Source organism: Ixodes scapularis, unplaced genomic scaffold (assembly GCF_016920785.2).
Source record: "Ixodes scapularis isolate PalLabHiFi unplaced genomic scaffold, ASM1692078v2 PGA_scaffold3__209_contigs__length_174095766, whole genome shotgun sequence".
Lineage (NCBI taxonomy): Eukaryota > Metazoa > Arthropoda > Arachnida > Ixodida > Ixodidae > Ixodes > Ixodes scapularis.
In genome coordinates, this window is record NW_024609868.1 from 63170657 (window position 1) to 63189395 (window position 18739).

Consider the following 18739-nt stretch of genomic DNA (forward strand, 5'->3'; position numbering starts at 1 on the left):
TTAATCAATCACCTTTGGACTATACGCAAGATGCACCAATCAAAAGACACATACTTGGTGGCAATACTAGTGGGGACAAAAAAAACTGTCAAATAAAATCCAATAAGGGCGTTTGAGAAAAAAATACAAAACGCAAAAAAGAACACACACAAAAATGTCATACATTTTTAGATCGACTCATCGGGAGACAGAAGGCGAAGCGCTTTTCTAAGCTTTTTTCTGGAAGTGAAATCAGGGAAATTAGCAGGTAAAGAATTAAAAATCCGAGGAACGTAGAAGGACCGCAAGTTTTTGCCATATCGAGTGTAACATTTGGTGATAACAAATCGTGGAACCGTTCGGAGTTGCCGGATATTCCGACGAGGTGTTTTGAAGTCAGTATTCCAGTAATGACTAAGGACTACCGTTTCCACAAACAGAGATTGAAAGTTGGGCATAGATAATATTTGAAACATATCCTGAGAGGAAGTGGTAGGCCTGTAGTAAACATTACGCAGCATTCCTTTTAGAATATTATTGATTTTTGCCTGCCATAATCCAGAGCAATTTCCAAAAATGGTGATTCCGTAGCGGAGGGAGCCATATGCTAACGAGTGAACTATGAGTTTCCTGAGATTAAGTGGTAGAAAAGCCTTGATATTGTACATTAAGCAAGAAACGCTCCTTAACTTAGAACACAGTCTTGTGAGGTGTGAATTCCAAGAAAGATCAGAATCAAAAATAATTCCTAAATACTTCACAGTGTCTGAGAAAGCGATGGGAGTGCACTGGCAGTTGACACAGTGCGACGTGTGGAGGAAAAGTGGAGTATTTAGATCAACTACCTTAACGGGATTGTGAAAACATACTAACTTAGTTTTTGAGACATTGATATCTATAAGATTATGGGCGAACCAGTTCATTAGTCCTAAAGAACATTCCTGGAGCATCTCCATAGCCCTTGAATAAGTAAGATGACTTGTTAACAAAAGAGTGTCGTCCGCGTATTGATAAAGGGAGCAGTTCGAAACAGAGGTAGACATATCATTTACATAGATATTGAAGAGTAAAGGCGAAAGTACAGAGCCCTGTGGGACACCAGATTTTAAAGAGACTTTGACGCTGTGTATGCCTTTGATTGAAACCAGCTGGGAACGATCTTGCAGGAAATTAGTGAGTAGGGACAAAAAAGGACCCCGGAAACCAACAGCTGAAAGTTTTTGCAACAAAATAGAGTGACCCACTGTGTCGAACGCCTTTCTTACATCAAGAAAGCAAGCGCAAATAAACAGGTTGTTCTCAAAACCCAAATTTATCTCATCAGATAGCGCTTCGAGAAGGGGTTGAGTCCCACGACCAGGCACGAAACCGTATTGGTTGGGAGATATTATGTTGCACTTCTCTACGAAAGAAGACATAGTGATGTAAAAAAATTTTCTAATATTTTAGCTATACATGGTAGAATAGAAATTGGCCGATAGTTTTGAACCTGGCCACGCTGACCTCCTTTAAAAAGAGGTTTAACAATAGCAGTTTTCAATTCGATGGGAATGGAACCTGTCTCGATCATTGTGTTGAGCATAAGTAGAAGAGTATCTTTTAAGTACCTAAAAATTCTACGGAGATCGCTAAGACATATTCCATCATAACCTGGTAATTTATTTGGCTTGAGCCCGAAGATTATTGACTCGAGATCCTGCGATGTCATTTCAGGAAGAAATGCGGAAGCCGAGTTCAGGGAGGGACTAGAAAAGGCCGCTGTGGCCGATAGCCGGGCACTGCCCGAGAAGGAAGCAAAAAAATTGTTGAAAGTATTTGCCGTAGCCAGTGGATTAGGCCCAAAGGTACCGTCAAAATTTTGAATGTGAGGAGATGTAACACCACGTAACTCGTTGATTAACGACCACTTTTTAGCCGAGTTACGTCTAGAATCAGAGAACTGCTTATGAAAGTACAGCCGCTTAGCTGAGCGAATTAACGCGCTGACTCTGTTCCGGATAGTTCTGAATTCTGCTTTAACCCCTTCGGACATGACGTACACAATTGTGTACGCAAATTTTCTACTTTTATTTGCTCCTTAATACCACTCTGCTCCTCTCGGGACACACCGTACACGATTGTGTACACCTTTGGCCACGGGTAAGTGGCGCCATCTCACGGAAACTATTCAAAACACACCGAGAAACGCCGACTGCAAGATGGACGCCTCCACGTTTTACGGGAGCGCCGGTGAGTAGCCTACAAAAAAAAGCTTTTTCTCTTGTTCCATGTCTTTGCACTAGGTGTAGAATATGCGAAGACGTTTCTAAAGAGCTACAGAGTAACTTATGATAACAAATAAACATCGGGGCAAGTAAATTGATTCTGAATTTCAAGGTTCAATTAGCGCGTACACGTTTGTGTACAACGTGCCGCAATGAGCACAAATGCCGCATTTTCTTTTTCGTCAGTAGAATTTGCACGAAAGCTCGATACTGGCTAGGGAAAATAAAATATTTCTTTTTTTTTTTTACGTCTAGAGCTCAGCAATCATGCGAGAAATCGGACAAGGATGGACAATGATTCGGCACAAAGGCTACTGATGAAAATAGCAGATGGGAACACGTCTGATATCGGCCTGACAGATGATGAAGACGCCGAGCTACCTCCACCACAACCCGTGAGTAGTGCCCTTTCTCTGTACTCTGTTTTGAATCAATGTGGTGAGATTTAAAATAACTTAATTTGTCAATCAGGCGGACACCCCTGGCGGAGAGCCAGGCCCATCGGCAGCAGTACAAGCGCCCTCACTTCCTGAAAACGACGAGGAAGACGAAGGCGATACGAGAACCAAGCAAAAAACTCGAACTGTTTGGATGGCGAAGGACTTTGCGCCACCTGACGTTTCGTTTGAGTGCAACCAGCGTCCACTAGAAGAAGTGGCTGAACCTGTAGAATACTTTTCCAGGTATTTTCCTGAGCCATTGTTCGAGGAAATGACGCGGTGTACCAACATCTATGTACTAGAGACAACCGGAGCCATTCTTGCAACCACTCCAGAAGAGATCAAAACATTTCTTGGGATGCTAATGATAATGGGAACGCTGAAGTTTCCACGCATCAGAATGTACTGGCAAACAGCGACCCAAATTCCTGTTGTCTCAGAGGCAATGAGCGTAAACCGATTTTTTAAGCTGCGCTCAGCCCTGCACATCACAGAGTCGTCGTCACCGCGCTCTCCGACTGACAAGTTCTGGAAGGTGAGGCCACTGCTTGATGCCATCAGAGAGCGGTGTTTGACACTGCCACCGTGTGAAAGAAACAGCATCGATGAGCAAATGGTGCCCTTTACGGGCAGAGTGGCTGCCAAACAGTTTGTAAGAAACAAACCCAACCCAGAAGGAGTTAAGGTGTTTATCCGTTGCAGCTCGGAAGGCATGGCGTACGACTTTGAGTTGTATCAGGGAAAGGGCACTGGCACTTCTGAGGAACACAAGCACCTTGGCCTGGGTGGCTCTATTGTAATGAGGTTAGTTGAGCACATGCCAAAGTTCGGTAATTTTAAGTGTTATTTCGATAACTACTTCACGTCGGTGCCTCTTCTCCGAGAGTTGAAGGAAGTTGGGATTTGGGCGGTTGGGACCATCCGCGCCAACAGACTGCAGGGCTGTGTCCTGAAACCCGAGAAGGAGTTGAGGCGTGAAGGCAGAGGAAGCTTGGATTACAAGGTCACGAGAGAAGGTGACGTCACACTTGTGAGGTGGCAAGACAACGGGAACGACAACATTGCTTCGACTTACGTTGGCGTCGAGAACTTGTCCACGGTAAGAAGGTGGAGCGAAGCCACTAAGCAGCATGTAGACATCGCTTGCCCAGCGATCATCAAGGAATACAACGCCTTCATGGGCGGTGTAGACAAAATGGATTACTTGCTTTCACTGTATCCGCTCAGACAACGGACGAAGAAATGGACAGTGCGAGTTATGTCTCACTTTGTTTCATTCGGTATCGTAAACAGCTGGCTTGAGTATCTCAGGGATGCTCAGGAAAACCGCACGCCACGAAAGAGCGTCCTTGACCTCCTGGGCTTCCAGAATGAGGTTGCGCTGTCGCTAATCACGTGCAACAAGGCCGTTGCTAAGAAGCGTGGCCGTCCAAGCCTCCAGCAGGCAGGCGAACCACCAAAGAAAGTGCACAACGCAGAACCACGACCTGTCAGGGCGGTTCGCTACGATGGCCTCAACCACTGGCCAGCCCATGTTGCGCAAACCTTTGCTCAGCGCTGCAAGTTCGAAGGCTGCACATCGAGGACGCGCATTCGGTGCAGGAAATGCAACGTGTACCTCTGCCTCTCGGCGAACAACGATTGCTTCTTCGCTTTCCACAACAAGTAAACATTCTCTTCCGTTTCCTGGTGCTTGTGCAAAGCAAATCTGACGCGAAAGCCTTGAAAAATTAGTTAGAAATAAGAACTGCTTTGATTTTTGTATCAACTACCTGTTGGATATTTTTGTACCCAGTGATACACAATGTACACAAATGTGTACGCGACCTACAACAACACCTGACTTCAAAAAATATTTTTATATCCATTCATTTTCATCATTGAGGCTTTCTGATGTGAAAAAAGTACAGAAACGATTTTTCCTCTATATATTTTAAAATCGTGTCTGAAGGGGTTATGGATGGAATTATGTGGAGACCGGCGGGATCGCTTCCAGGCTATTTCTTTGAGTTTTATAACAGACAATATGTCTTTATTTAGCCAGCGTATGTTGTCTTTTCTTTGTTTTACAACAATAATCTTTTTTGACGCTTCAGTAAACTGTCTAAACAGTTGCACAAAAGTAAGATAAATGTCACGGCGTGACACGGAATGCTGAAATGTAAGCCAGTCATAAGTAGAAATACAGTTGTCAAGACTATGGCGATCAACAATCTCAACGCGGTGCTTACTGTTGATACCTGTCACCAACGCATCTCCTGGGAATTCCAACTGACATCCTATAAAATAGTGGTCCGATAATTTGTATGAAATGACTGCTGCCTTTGTTGTTGATGTTGAAGATCTTAAATTGATATGATCAATTGATGATATCACAATTTTGTCTCCGAGGAGTTCTTCCCTTGTGGGGGCCTGAATCGCAGGCTCTACGCCGTTATCTGCTAAAAGAGTTAGATACTCGCAAACCAGTGCTCTCGAAGGCTTCAATAGATCAATGTTGAAATCCCCTACAAGACAGAGGGACGCATTATTAGGCAAAGTTTGTAAACAGTCTCCCAGGTCAGAGAGGAATTCAGATACGTTTCCAGAGGGTGGCCTATAGCAGGCTAGCAGGTATATATTATAGACAGAAGTAAGAATACGAAGTGAAATGTTCTCACATGATCGGATTGAAAACTTAACCTCTGAGAAAAACAAATCGTCCTTCAAAAATACCGCGATACCACCGCCGCGCTTTTTGTCACGAGTATAGAACGTGCTATTAAACCCTGGCAACGAAAATTGACCTACATCCTCATCATGAATATTAATTTCAGTCAAAACAAACACATCGACAATAAAACGCACAGAGTCAATGGCTAACTGAAATTCACACCAGTGCTTTCGAATGCTTCGTATATTGACATGAAACAAAGTAAAAATACTGCCTGCCCTTGTCTTAAATATTTCTTTACATGAGTCTAGGTTTTTTATCTGGAAAAAACTGTTCCTAGACATAATTCTAGGGCTTTTATCTAACAATACTCTTTTAAACGCCTAAACCAATTGTTCCAATGCATCAGTGTTGGGGATGCGAAGGAGTGGAGAATTCTGGTTTTGCTTTGCGAAGATTTTTCCGTGGCGCACCCATACAAATTTGTAACCCTTTTCTTTGCCTCTAGTTCGTGCCAACCAAAACAGCTTCCTGTTCGCTTCGGTTAGGTTATCATTAAAGTATATCCTAGGATGAGATTCGTCCTGACGTATGGAGCCGAGGCGTCCACGACAAGCCATCCAACGTTCTTTTTGAGAGACTGTAGAGAACCGGACCAGGATGGGAGGGACTGTTCCCGGTTTAGCCGGCAAGCGATGTGCTACCACGACATGCGCGGGTTCAAAACCCTCCACACCAAGTTGATCTGCTAGGTTTGTCATGGTATTCACGATGTTTTCTTGAAGCGAAACTGGTATACCGTGAATCTCTAAGTTAGGGAGGCGGTTTGTTTGATCTGAATCATTATGGTTTGTTCTGAGCTGACGGATCTCGTTTGTCTGCTCGGCTACAATCAAGCGCAAAGCGCTCGTTTCACTTTGAAGATCTTTGATAGTTTTGTCTTGAGACTTCGTTGTCAACACTAGTGAGTCGTACTGGGTGGAGTAAAAATTCATAGATGTTTGCATTTCATTGATGGTAACTCGCATGGAGTCCACTGTCTGCTTCAGCGTTAATAGCGCATCTATCTTTGGATGCAGTTCGTGCAGAGCACCGACGGTATCTTTCCACGAAAGAAGAAGATCGAGCTTTTGATTCACACTCGAGAGTTGCGAAACGAAAGAACTGGAGTCGTCTTGAGAGGGTGAAAGCTCGACTTCAGTGTCGGACCTGGGCAGCCCTCCACGACAGGCGAGACAGCGCCATTTCTCTAGTTTAGAAGCGCTCATCCCTTTGAATGTACCATCAGACACTCCCGAACACTTCTTACCCAAGTGGTAGGCTTTTGAACAATCAACACATTTCATAAAACGACCGTCAGTTGGCAGAGAGCCAGAACAGACAACACAGGGCTCCGGTGTAGGCATGGTACGCAGTTCACGACGAAGAAGTTGACGGTATAAATGATAAATTAGAACTAAACAGAATGCGAGAAAAATAAACAGTTCCAGGCTCACCCGCAAAAGTGAAACACAGCTAAAGCTTAACACGCGACCAACCGCCAAGACCCAACGAGACCGGTGAGTCCCCAAGTAATCTGGGTAAAAGGGTTTGTTGCGGTAGGCAGATGTTGAGCTCACTGCGATGGCCAGAAGACCCGGGTCAAGGGCTTGTTGAGCAAGGCGGCTGTCGGGCCTTACTGTGTTGGTCAGAAGACGTAGCATCGAAAACCGGAGCAGTGGTGGCGGACGAAGAGCGTGGAAAGGGAGGGTCGTCAGAGAGGTATGGAGTGCCAGTATGCGGTGGTCACGAGTCTTCGTCGCTCGGGGAAGCTAGGCTCGCAGAGATGAAATCTGATGCCGAAATAGATGATCGAGCGATCAGCCCAGATGACCTCTTTACCTTGAGCGGATGGAACGAACTCGGCGAAGACCACCACTTAATTTAAGCATAAAAAGTGAGATAAAATCTCAGCACGAAGGAAGTAAATAATAATAATAATAATAATAATAAACTTGTATTCAGGACACATTCATAAAAGCATACAAGAGTGCGGGGCAATCAAAGCCAACAAATGGCTTGTGTAATGCCGCCCAAAAAATTACAGAAAAAAAATTGATATGTCCACAAAAAAGCAGTGTAAAGTTCGCCACACACACATCAGTAAAACAAACGGAAAAACTTTAGGATGTACAAAACTGAATCAGTAATTATGCACATACACACTGATACTAACAAATATGCACACGCTAGGCGACATTTCATCCCCGTAGGTGAAGGCTCAGCATTATTTTTAGTTGACGCAGTGAATTCGCTTGTAGAATTCCAGAAGGCAGATTATTAACGAGTTGAGGCACGTAAAATTCGCGTGTACACCGTCCATATCTTGTTCGGGCGAAAGGTATCTAGAAAGTCTCTTGAAAACGATGCCAACGAAGAACAACGTTTCTTTTTTTAGAATTGATCTGTCCAAAAGTATCCATAAGATAACAGTTTGAATAAAAAGTGTTCGGAGACAGGGAAATTGTAAATGTTGAAAGAGATCAGTACCATCGGGAAGTTGCATGGCATAAGAAGCACTTTTCAAAATATTTTTTTTTTTAAATGCAGTCAATTTTCTCATGCCAGAAGCCGGAACAGTTTCCAAACACCGTAACGCCATACCGTAACACATTATATGCAAGAGCACGGGTGACTAGTCTGCGAACTGAGAGAGGCATAAGTGATTTTGTATTATAGAGCAGACAAGTACTCCTCAATTTTTTTTTTTTTACAGAGGGACGTGAGTTGAGCATTCCAAGTTAAACCGCAGTCGAACAGGGTTCCTAAGTACTTTATAGATTCAACATATACTACAGGAACACACTTGCAAAATACACAGTTTGAGTTATGTAAAAGGAAAGGGAAATCAAGACACACATATTTAAGAGGATTATGAAAACAAATAAGCTTAGTCTTGTTTACGTTAACGTCCAGAATAATAATAATAATAATCAGAAGAATAATAATCTTTGGGGAAGCATAGCAAACCATGGTGGTTTGATATGGTGGATAAGAATATCATCGCTTCGGCCACTCAGGTGCTATGGACAGGGCGGATTGAAAATTGGAACGCGACTCGATCACATAATACGGACCTTGACCAAAACGTTGCCGTGTTCGGCGTACCGCACTACTGGAGCCTTTGAAGCATGCTTCAAAGGCTCCAGCGCGCTTAAAAGCATGCATGCTTTTAAGCGCGCTTCCGGGTGGTACCATGACCGCGGGGCGCGCGCTTAAAAGCATGCTTCAAAGGTGCGGTAAGCCGAACACGGCAACGGTTCGCTAAAAGTTCCTAATTGCCAAGTTTTCTCCTCCAACGCACTTTCACGCGGCATTCGAAGCACGGATCTCGCGGTGACTCGCGTTCGAATCCGTATGCAGAGTGTCTTTTGTATGATGCGTAAGCAGTGTGACCCATTCTTCTGTTGGGATTCGTGGAAAGGGGGAACCGGGAAGGGAGGAGAGGTGTGGGTCTCGTATTTACGGCTTCGGGAAGGGGGAAACTCAAGGAGGTTATAGAATGGAGATTTGGAAATCGTTTAAATTATTAAAACGATCGGGACTCGGTCAAATCAGAAAATACATGAAAGAAAAGAGAAAAACGCAGAAAAACTGGGGCACCACATTTTATCATTAACCCAACAATTTTTTGTTTAAATTGGACAATTGCATGCGTCTTAATAAGGTCCGGTCCGGTCCGTTCGGGTGCGCTGAGCACTACACCACTCCACCTTATCTTTATAAGGTATTGCGGCGTTGCGCCAGCGTTTTCGTTCTTTCTGTTTAAAAGCGCAGCCCTCAAGCGCCCGTTTCCGAGTTTGTCGGCGTCGCCGTCGGCGTAACCGCGCTAAATTTGGCGGGAAAACTGACGTCACATGACCTCAACACCAATTCAGTTTCCCCGATAAATTTAGTGGGGAAAATGACGTCACATGACTTGGTGTGACGTCACCTATGAACAAATTCAGTTTTTCCGCTAGATTTAGCGGGAATTCTCACGTCACGTTACCTCAACAGCAGTTCAATTAACCACTAAATTTATGGGGAAATTGAATTGCTGTTCATGTCGTGTGGCGTCAATTTTAGAGCGCAGCTCTTAGGGGCCCGTTCCCGGCTTGAGCGGCGTCGCCGTCGGCGTCGCCGTCGGCGTCGCCGTTGGCGTCGCCGTCGGCGTAACCAAGGTCATCCCAAGGTCACTTGATCCCCAAGGTCATCCCAAGGTCACGTGACCCCAAGGTAACCCCAAGCTCACGTGACCCCTCCCCAAGGGTCACGTGACCCCAAGGTCACGTGACCACCCAAGGTCACGTGACCCCCAAGGTCACGTGACACCCTAAGGCACGTGGCTTCCCAAGTCACGTGACCCCCGGGGTCACGTGACCCCCGATGACGTCATCAGTGACGTCACTGATGACGTCACTGGCATCCTCATCGTCAGCGTCATGATCACTGATGACGTCATCAGTGACGTCACTGATGACGTCACCGGCATCCGTATCGTCATCGTCATCATCACTGATGACGTCGCCGGCATCCGCATCGACATCGTCATCATCGCTGATGACGTCACCGGCATCCGCATCGACATCGTCATCATCGCTGATGACGTCATCAGTGACGTCACTGATGACGTCACCGGCATCCTCATCGTCAGCGTCATGATCACCGATGACGTCATCAGTGACGTCACTGATGACGTCACCGGCATCGTCATCGTCATCATCACTGATGACGTCACCGGCATCCGCGTCGTCATCGTCATCATCGCTGATGACGTCATCAGTGACGTCACTGATGACGTCACCGGCATCTGCATTGTCATCGTCATCATCACTGATGACGTCACCGGCATCCGCATCGTCATTGTCATCATCACTGATGACGTCATCAGTGACGTCACTGATGAAGTCACCGGCATCCGCATCGTCATCATCACTGATGTTGTCACCGGCATCCGCATCGTCATCGTCATCATCGCTGATGACGTCATCAGTGACGTCACTGATGACGTCACCGGCATCCGCATCTTCATCATCACTGATGACGTCACCGGCATTCGCATCGTCATTGTCATCATCACTGATGACGTCATCAGTGACGTCACTGATGATGTCATCGGTATCCACATCGTCATCGTTACTGATGACGTCATCGGCATCGTCATCGTCACGTGACCCCCCTAGGTCACGTGACCCCCACCCAAGGTCACTTGACCCCCCAGTATCCTTCCCTCTTCCTCCTCAAGAGCTGCGCTCTAATTCGGCGTTACAGGGAGTTGTAAACGGCTTTCACTTTTTCAGCTAAATTTAGCGGGGAAACAGGGAGGAGGGAAGGGTACGAAGGAGGAGTAAGGGAGGGTAAGCAGCTGGTGGGGGAGGGTAAGGAAGGGGCGGAAAGGAGGAGGAGGGGGGTACAGAGGAAGAGGGGCATACCCTCCCCTCCTCCTCCTCCGCAAGAGCTGCGCTCTAATTTTGTGTTACAGAGATTTGTAAACGTCTTTCATATTGTTTTCTCCTTTGTTGTCTTAGAATAACAATGAAAAAAAATATGGCTTCGCTCTTCTCTGCTGTCGCAGAAGATATGAGCTATCGTACAAGAAAGCCCTCAATGCCTCTTTTATTAAGTACGTGCCATCTTTTGAAGCTTTGCTCTAGCAAGAGAGTCAAAATGTGAAGTTCTTTGAAATCTAGGACAAATAAAAAACGAATAAAACGTAACTCTGTTGATCCCATTTTGTCCCCGTCCGATCACCACGCATTTCAATCATGCTGGATTTATTTTTAAGAGATAAACAAATAATTTTTTGCAGCGCAGCTGTTTATGGCTAGGGTTCCGTAGATATTTCGTGTGCGGGACCAAAAACTTTGCGCTCGCACCGCCGCACGCGCCGCACCTATAAAGTATTTGAAGTAACTAACCAAAATAAAGCGTTGACGAACGCGCGTGCTACTGCTGCAGACGCCGGCGCGAGCGGCGCTTGTACCGGTTCCTCGGGGTGGCAATAGTGGTCCACGCGAATGCATATAGAAGTTTAGAAAGGTAAGATTCTTCATTTTCAATTTCACTTCTCTCGTCATAACGGGGAGGCCGCGTATAATCCCGACTCCCGAAGAGCAACGGCGGGAACGGCAACGCGAATGTCAGCGGCGGTGGCGGCTGGTGGCACGTGTGTGTGTGTGCCTTTCGTCACGATGAGCACCGATCAAGACAATGGGGAATTGTAGTAGACCGTTTCCGCAGCCCGCTAAGCACCCGGATAGGATAGCGCTCCGCAATCCGCCATAAGACCTTGAACTATGCAGATAAGGCTGGCGGCGCGCATGCGCAGCTGCGGTGTTTTCTTCACGTATATATACCGTAGCGGAGGAGAAAAACGGTCTACTACAATTCCCTCATAAATGTGTTCGTAGCTTTGTTAAACATTCTGTGTCACGTCTGTGTCGTGTGCAGAACAGCTTCGCTGGTCCTCCGCCTTCACAGAGTGGATTGGCTCCAGGTTTTGAATTAACAATTTCATCAAAATTATTACGAATCTCCTTTATCGAAAACCGTAATTCTTGTTTGTATTTTATAACTACCAATTGAGCTTGAACATGATTTCATGCGCGAAACAAGTGCTTTTCTGAAATGGCAATCGTGGAGATAAAAGGAAAATTGCGGCCGACTGCTGTTATCATACGCCAGGAGCTGTCCAATGACTTTACCGTTCATTAATCGCAGTTTCCACGCTTGTAATTACAACGCTCGAAATCAACCGACTCTTACGTTGCTCACAAAGGACTACGTAATAGTGTACATTTGAACGTCTTGTATTTCGTAGTATCGATTCAGCTCGGCTACAGCGTACAGATGGCTCTATAGTATGTCATGTCAAGTCGTAAAGAGAAATCAGGGCCATCGCAACTGAACCTCCAAGTTCCTCGCGGGTTTTGCACACGCGCCGTACGTGACTTCCTCCAATCCTCCGCCCACCCACCCCCCCCCCCCCTCTTTTTTTTTTTTTTGCTTGTTTTGGCAATCGCCGCGGATTATGTTTGTATCGTAAAGACTGCGTATCGCGCTTCGAGAGACGACAAGACACATCTTCGAAACCTTTCTATGTGTAGACAAGAAAAAAAAAGTATTTTAATAAAAATAAATTGACGTGACAAGCACAAATAAAAAAAGCGACAAAACTAAACGCTCTTAAATCGTTTACAGCCCAGGCGATACCGGGTCATCCCGTTTATTCTATCTGACCACGCTTAGTGAAGAGCGCGAATGCAGAGGAGGGAACAAGGCGGGGGGGGGGGGGGGGGGGGGGGGTAAGGGGGGGGGCGATACATTATTCATAGGGCAACCTCACGATAAAGGAGCCTGTCATCCGGTCGTAAATTACAGCTCGAGCTTTTCGGGTGCATTCCGGCCGATTACGCAACTTGAATAGAAAGCACGCACTACGTCGCTAGGATCACGGGCTGCAACCAGGCAAATCGCGACCGCGCGTGCGCTGCGTCATTTGTTTGGTTAAACGCCAAGTTTCCTAAGACGCGCGCGGGCCGCGCGCGCACTGCCGCTGCCCCGTTCTTCCCTACTGCTGCCACGCGACATCCTCCTCTTATCAAAGCCGCGCTCGTACGCGAGTCGCAGCAAGCGCGCACGACCATTGAACTTTCTGAAGGGCTCCTAAGCAGGAACTTTCGCCGTCTCTCTATTGCCTCTTCTCCCTACTAAAAGGCGACATGCCGCTTCTCTTTCTCCGCGGCCTAATCGGGAAAGGAGCGTGCTTGGTTTTCGCGATCTGGAGTTGTGTTCTCGGTTGTGACGCCGGTGCTTGAGGCAGTCAGACAACGCGCCGGGACGCTAGTTTAGATTAATGACTCTGTTCGCTGGTGCTCGGCATGCTTGCTCTATCTAACTCGTTGTAGCTAAGAGGAAGCGCTTTGCTGCCGCGTGGAGGCGTTGGGTGCACGCAGTGCTAACGTTTCTTGGCGCTTCGGGGTTTGGCTTACAGTGCCAGACAAATGGGAACGTAAGCGTGTACATCTAACGCGCCGTATTTCTTCGCTCGGAAGTCGCACCGTCGTACGCCGTACCCTCCAAGGAACCTACGGATCAAAGGCTACGAGTATAATGTGCAATACTTGCCAAAAATGGGCGCGTAGGCGTCTTTTCGTCCCTTCTTTTGCGAACGTACGGTTTGAATTGTTATAATTGGCGGCCAATGAAAGCATATCGCGATGTTTTTGTTTGTTATTAGACCCTTCAAAGGGGCCCTTTTTTGCGGTTTCCACCTTTTTCGCGGTTTCCACGTCTCTAGGGTTTCGGGCAAGCCAGCGGCCACGGAGAGAGTAACTAAATATCAGTGCGTCATATTTTAACCGGAAGACGCAAAAACCTCCTCCATTGACGAGGGCGAACCACGGTACCGAAAGCGCGCAAAATGTGACGTCTTTGGTCCTGGGCTTACTATTGGTCAGAGCCGCTAAAAACTTTTTTGTAGTCGAAATACAAAATATAAGCGGCGCGAACCGTTTCAATTATTTATAAAAGTAGTTTTTGTTCCGTATTTTAGATCAGAAAAGAAACAAATGCAGTTCATAAAGTACGGAAACAAGAAGTGACCCGTCGACATACCCGCCACCAAGCGGTGGAAAAGGCGGCGCAAACTAGAAAGGAGTAGTGGGATCAGGCGCCGACACGGAGAGGACCCGGATGTACGCGGCGGAACTGCGCTCGTATGGACAGGAGGATCCGACCACAGTGGAATCAACTGTGGATAAGCTGTGGATCCGACCGGCTCCGTGCGTTCCGAAGGCCTTCGGCGAGAAGCTTTGTTTTGTGGCTTGGATGTCTCGCGGTATGGCACCGCAAAGTGGCTCCCATTCTGAACTGATCTTTAGATTCTTTACCCCGTGTTTGCTGTCGTTTGTGGCCAATGAAGTGTCATGCCGAATTAGTATTTAATCGCGCAGCAAATGCAACGAGAGCCGCTCTGGCTGCCCGCTGCATATAGCCTATCTAGACCATGCTTTAGTGGCGCTCTCTCGCGTCGTCGACACGGAGCGCGGCAGCCGTGAGCGCTCGATAAGCTCACTACCCCTCCTCTAGTTCACGGCCACTCTCAAGCAACCTAGGACGTAATGAGGGAGGTTGTTTTCTGCTTGTTTTTTGTAATTTTAGTTTGCATATAACTTTTAAAATAAAGGAAATTTAGAGAAAAGAAAAGTTTCACTAAGTTACTACGTTCACTGCAGTGCGCTCAGGTTCGGTGCAAATTAAAAAGCAGTAAAAAAGTCCTTGCAGGGCCCCTTCAAATAAAAGAGCGCCATCTATCTCACAGAAAGGCAACTAGCCCCAGCCGCCATCTTGAAGGATACCGCGTCTCGCATGCCAGTCTGCGCAAGCTTCAATGTTGCAATACTAATCACAATGCGATCGCGCTTTGTTGTGTAAAGTCAGATGGAGAGTAGTTTGGTGGCCCGAATTAGTGAAGAAACTGCATTTGTCTTGTTATGCCGTGATGTCCAGACTAAAAGTGAGCCACGATCGGGATGGCGACTCCCCGTTTGACCTGGTAAGACACGTTTGACGCGAAGTTTCGGGAGAGAGCCTGATTCACTACACATAGAGTTACTATTGTTATGAAAAGTGTGCAGCTATCGGTTTCGAATACGGCTTTATTCGTGTGAAGGTTTTACTCATAGACGCGGACGACACGTAGAACAGCGGCCTTGTATGCTTGTCTGGTAGATTTGAACAGCTGATTAATGACAGCGTTCAGACTGCTAAGTGCAATTCAAAATGAAGATACCACAATAATTTTATAGTTAACACGTGTAACAATGGTTTTTCAAGGACTGATCGATTTAGGAACTACGTTCAACAAGGCGTGGGGAAATTTTTCGGCCTTGGGTACGACTCACTGAACAATTAATTTAAAACATTTTCGAGCATAAGCTTTTAGGGTGGTTACTTTCTTTGTGTATATGAAGTCTATTCTTAGAATTGTTAGAATATGTGGCAGAACATAACTGCGATATAATCAACTTTGACTTTTACATAGCCAGTCTGCACTGATGAAGTGCTAGCGCCATCCAAGCAACCGGAAAGGGACACTGCTTTTGCAAAACTGCATGTAGACACAGTCATAGCCTCCTCTATACTCACAAAGCCTGGCAGTTCAACGACGGAGCCTTAGAGCGCCCGTTCGCAGATTTAGAGCTCGAGTTTCTGGTAGCACAGAGCATTTCTCGGGGAGCCTGTAGTCAGCGCACAGTTTTTGCAGCAGCGAGAATCCAAATCATAGTTTTCAAACTCGACGAGAGGAGCTGCATCACGATCATCTGGTGGGCTAGTTGGTTGATCATATTGTTGAATTAACAGCGCAAATACGACAGGAAGGAGAGATAAGGGAGACAGGATAGAGCGCTGAACTAACAACTGACGTTTAATAAAAAGAGAAAGAGGAAGAAGAACCGAAGAATGCTTTGTAAAACATGCATAATGAAAACCCGCAAAAACATATGCTATAGCTTGAGTTGCCTGAAAATGAATTGCTAAGAATGCCAAGCTTTAAGCTAGTCGCTTAAATGACTTGTTGAAATCGATTGAGTCCTGGGACGACGTGAATAGAAATTCTGGTAGGAAAAAGAAAGAGGAAGTTTACGTTTAAAATATTCACCGAATCTAAGGACCGTTAAAGATCGCGACTTAAAAAGTAAAGTTCTTTTTGTGACAAGGCCACGGACGGCGCGCTTACGCAGGCATCCCCACAGGACAGAATAACCTGTGCCTCGTAGAGCTCGCGAGTTCGTCTTTCCCCTAAACGTTTCAGGATTTTTGTTTTCCTGAACAAGGCGGAGCACTGGCAGTCCCTGACATGTATGGCAAAGTGGCCTGATGGCGACGACTTTAGTGACACGGCATGTTCTCTTAGACGATCGTTGACACACCTTCCTGTCTGACCCACATACACTTTCCCTCAAGTAAATGGTATTTCGTAAACGACCGCACATTGGCATTCGACGTATCTTTGTTGATGTTGAACTCCGCACCCATCTTGCTGCTGCTGCTTGTTGTTAATTTTCGAACACAACTTCTTTAGTTTGTCCGGTGCAGACAACACGACTTTGACGTTATACTTCGATGCAGTCTTCTTAAGGTTGTGGGAAATGCGGTGAATGTATGGAAGCACAGCCGGTCGGATATTTGTGTCCCTTTGTATCGTCTGTAGTCCCCGTGTGGTGATAATAGACTCGGCGACGTCATACAAGATGGAACTCGGGTAGCCAGAATCTTGAAGACGCTGCACTTGATCATGAAAGCTTTCCCCCGCTGAATGTACACAGGATTTCTTTATCGCCGCATTTAGGGAGTTTTTTACAATTCCTCTCTTAATAATCTTCGAATGTGCCGAATCGTATTGCAGGAGGCCTTTCTTGGACCTTGGGGAGCACTTCCAACAAGTATGATGTTCAAAGAAAGACAGTCGTAGATCCAAGAATTGAAGAACGGTGTTAACAGGTAACTCATGTGTGAACTTGAGCCCTTGTCCTTTTTCAAAAAAGGTGGATTGTATGGTGTCAAATATTTGTAATTCGTTGTCTGCCGGACGTTGTGTGAGGAGAACCAGGTAGTCGTCCACGTACCTAAAAATACGGGAGACTTGGCCGACGGGGAGGGCATTAGCAATTGCCCGATCACACTGCGATAGAAAAATATCGCAGAGGACCGGAGCCACGCACGACCCTATACAAATTCCTTTCTTTTGCAGGTAAGTCTTGCCCTCAAACGCAACGACCGTGGCAGACAGGTAGAATTGCAAAAGTTCTAGAAATGATTCTTCCGAAATTCCACAGTCGTTTTGAAAGGACGTGGTTCCCTTTGCCTCAATAGACTCTTTGACGGCTGCAAATAATTTTGAATGCGGGATCGAATAAAACAGGTCTTCAACATCGAGCGAAAATCCGTACCTGACTGTCGATGTATCCTGTTGAAGGTACTGTATAACCTCCTCGGAGTTTGGTATCAGAAATGGATCATTCAGTACGAGGTTAGAAAGGTGACGAAGTAAGAAGCGTGACATGAACCCTTGCCATGAACCCTTTTCAGTGACAACGACCCGAAAAGGACAACCGTCCTTGTGGGTTTTGGCTGTGAAAAACATGTCTAAATGATCTTTTTTGGTAGTCGATATTAGCTTCTTCATTTGCATCAACTCAAGCCTGGTGCACAGTTGGAGCGCCATGGCCTTCACCTTTTTGGTTTTGACTTCTAGATGGTTAAAGTTCTTGTCTATGGCTACTCCTGCCTTTTCCAGGTAGTTTGTCCTCGATATAACCACAAAGCCCCCTTCCTTATCAGACACCAGCAGGTTTAAGTCGTTTGCGATGAAGTACTCAACTAAACGAGACATGTTCATCTTCTTTCGACTGCTATCTGGCATAAATCGTAAGAGCACGTCGACACTGTCCTCAATACATCGGGTTCTTTCACTTTCGTGAGCCTTATTAGCTATGTCATGGATGTTAGACAACAGCTGAACTCTCTGGCGTTTTGGGGCTGTGCAAAACTTCGGTCCTTTTTCAAGTATCTTGCTTAATTCTACGGGTAGAATGGTGTCTCCCACCAAGGTCACTCTTTCTCCTTTCCGTTTGGTGTTTTGTACTCGGAGGCCTTTTATGAGTGGTACATAAGACGACCACAGGAATTCCGTCGCCCTACTTGCTGCATCCAGGAAGGACCTGTGTCGTCGCCCTTGGCTACCGCCAGGATCCCCACCGCCAGCAAGCACCCAGAGGCACGTTCGGTAAAACCGTACTTGCCTCCACAGCTCAGCGCGGACGATCTTGCAGACCCTCCTGGCATGATGTTGGGATGGTCTTGCTGAGCCGAACACACCTTGTAGGTCCGGTGGAACTGCACCGTATCTGATAGCGACAGAATAGAATCTTGCCTTGCATGTTGAGATGGCGATCAGGTTGATATAAAAAGAAACATAGTCTATCGGAGAAACACACGGAAAAGGGCCCATTGAAGAAGAAAGAAACTGCAACACGATCATCTGGTGGGCTAGTTGGTTGATCATATTGTTGAATTAACAGCGCAAATACGACAGGAAGGAGAGATAAGGGAGACAGGATAGAGCGCTGAACTAACAACTCACGTTTAATAAAAAGAGAAAGAGGAAGAAGAACCGAAGAATGCTTTTTAAAACATGCATAATGAAAACCCGCAAAAACATATGCTATAGCTTGAGTTGCCTGAAAATGAATTGCTAAGATTCATTTTCTAAGGTCCTTAGATTCGGTGAATATTTTAAACGTAAACTTCCTCTTTCTTTTTCCTACCAGAATTTCTGTTCACGTCGTCCCAGGACTCAATCGATTTCAACAAGTCAT

The 18739-nt window shown here is 46.1% G+C and overlaps 1 protein-coding gene across 1 annotated transcript; it reads left to right on the forward strand.

Moving 5' to 3' along the window:
* Nucleotides 1-2015: 2015 nt before the first annotated feature.
* On the forward strand, nucleotides 2016-4411 carry LOC120847785 (piggyBac transposable element-derived protein 3). Its single transcript, XM_040219662.3, has 3 exons — nucleotides 2016-2208; nucleotides 2499-2638; nucleotides 2715-4411. Exons 1-3 carry the CDS (start codon nucleotides 2178-2180, stop codon nucleotides 4350-4352), a joined length of 1809 nt encoding a protein of 602 aa, XP_040075596.1. The 5' UTR covers nucleotides 2016-2177; the 3' UTR covers nucleotides 4353-4411.
* The last annotated feature ends 14328 nt before the right edge of the window (nucleotides 4412-18739 follow it).

Bases quoted from the DNA above. Each gene is read 5' to 3' on its own strand.
- LOC120847785 (XM_040219662.3), top strand. From the start codon at position 2,178: ATGGACGCCTCCACGTTTTACGGGAGCGCCG. The intron at 2,209-2,498 runs GTGAGTAGCCTA...TTTTACGTCTAG, and splicing joins CACGTTTTACGGGAGCGCCG to AGCTCAGCAATCATGCGAGA. The intron at 2,639-2,714 runs GTGAGTAGTGCC...TTTGTCAATCAG, and splicing joins AGCTACCTCCACCACAACCC to GCGGACACCCCTGGCGGAGA.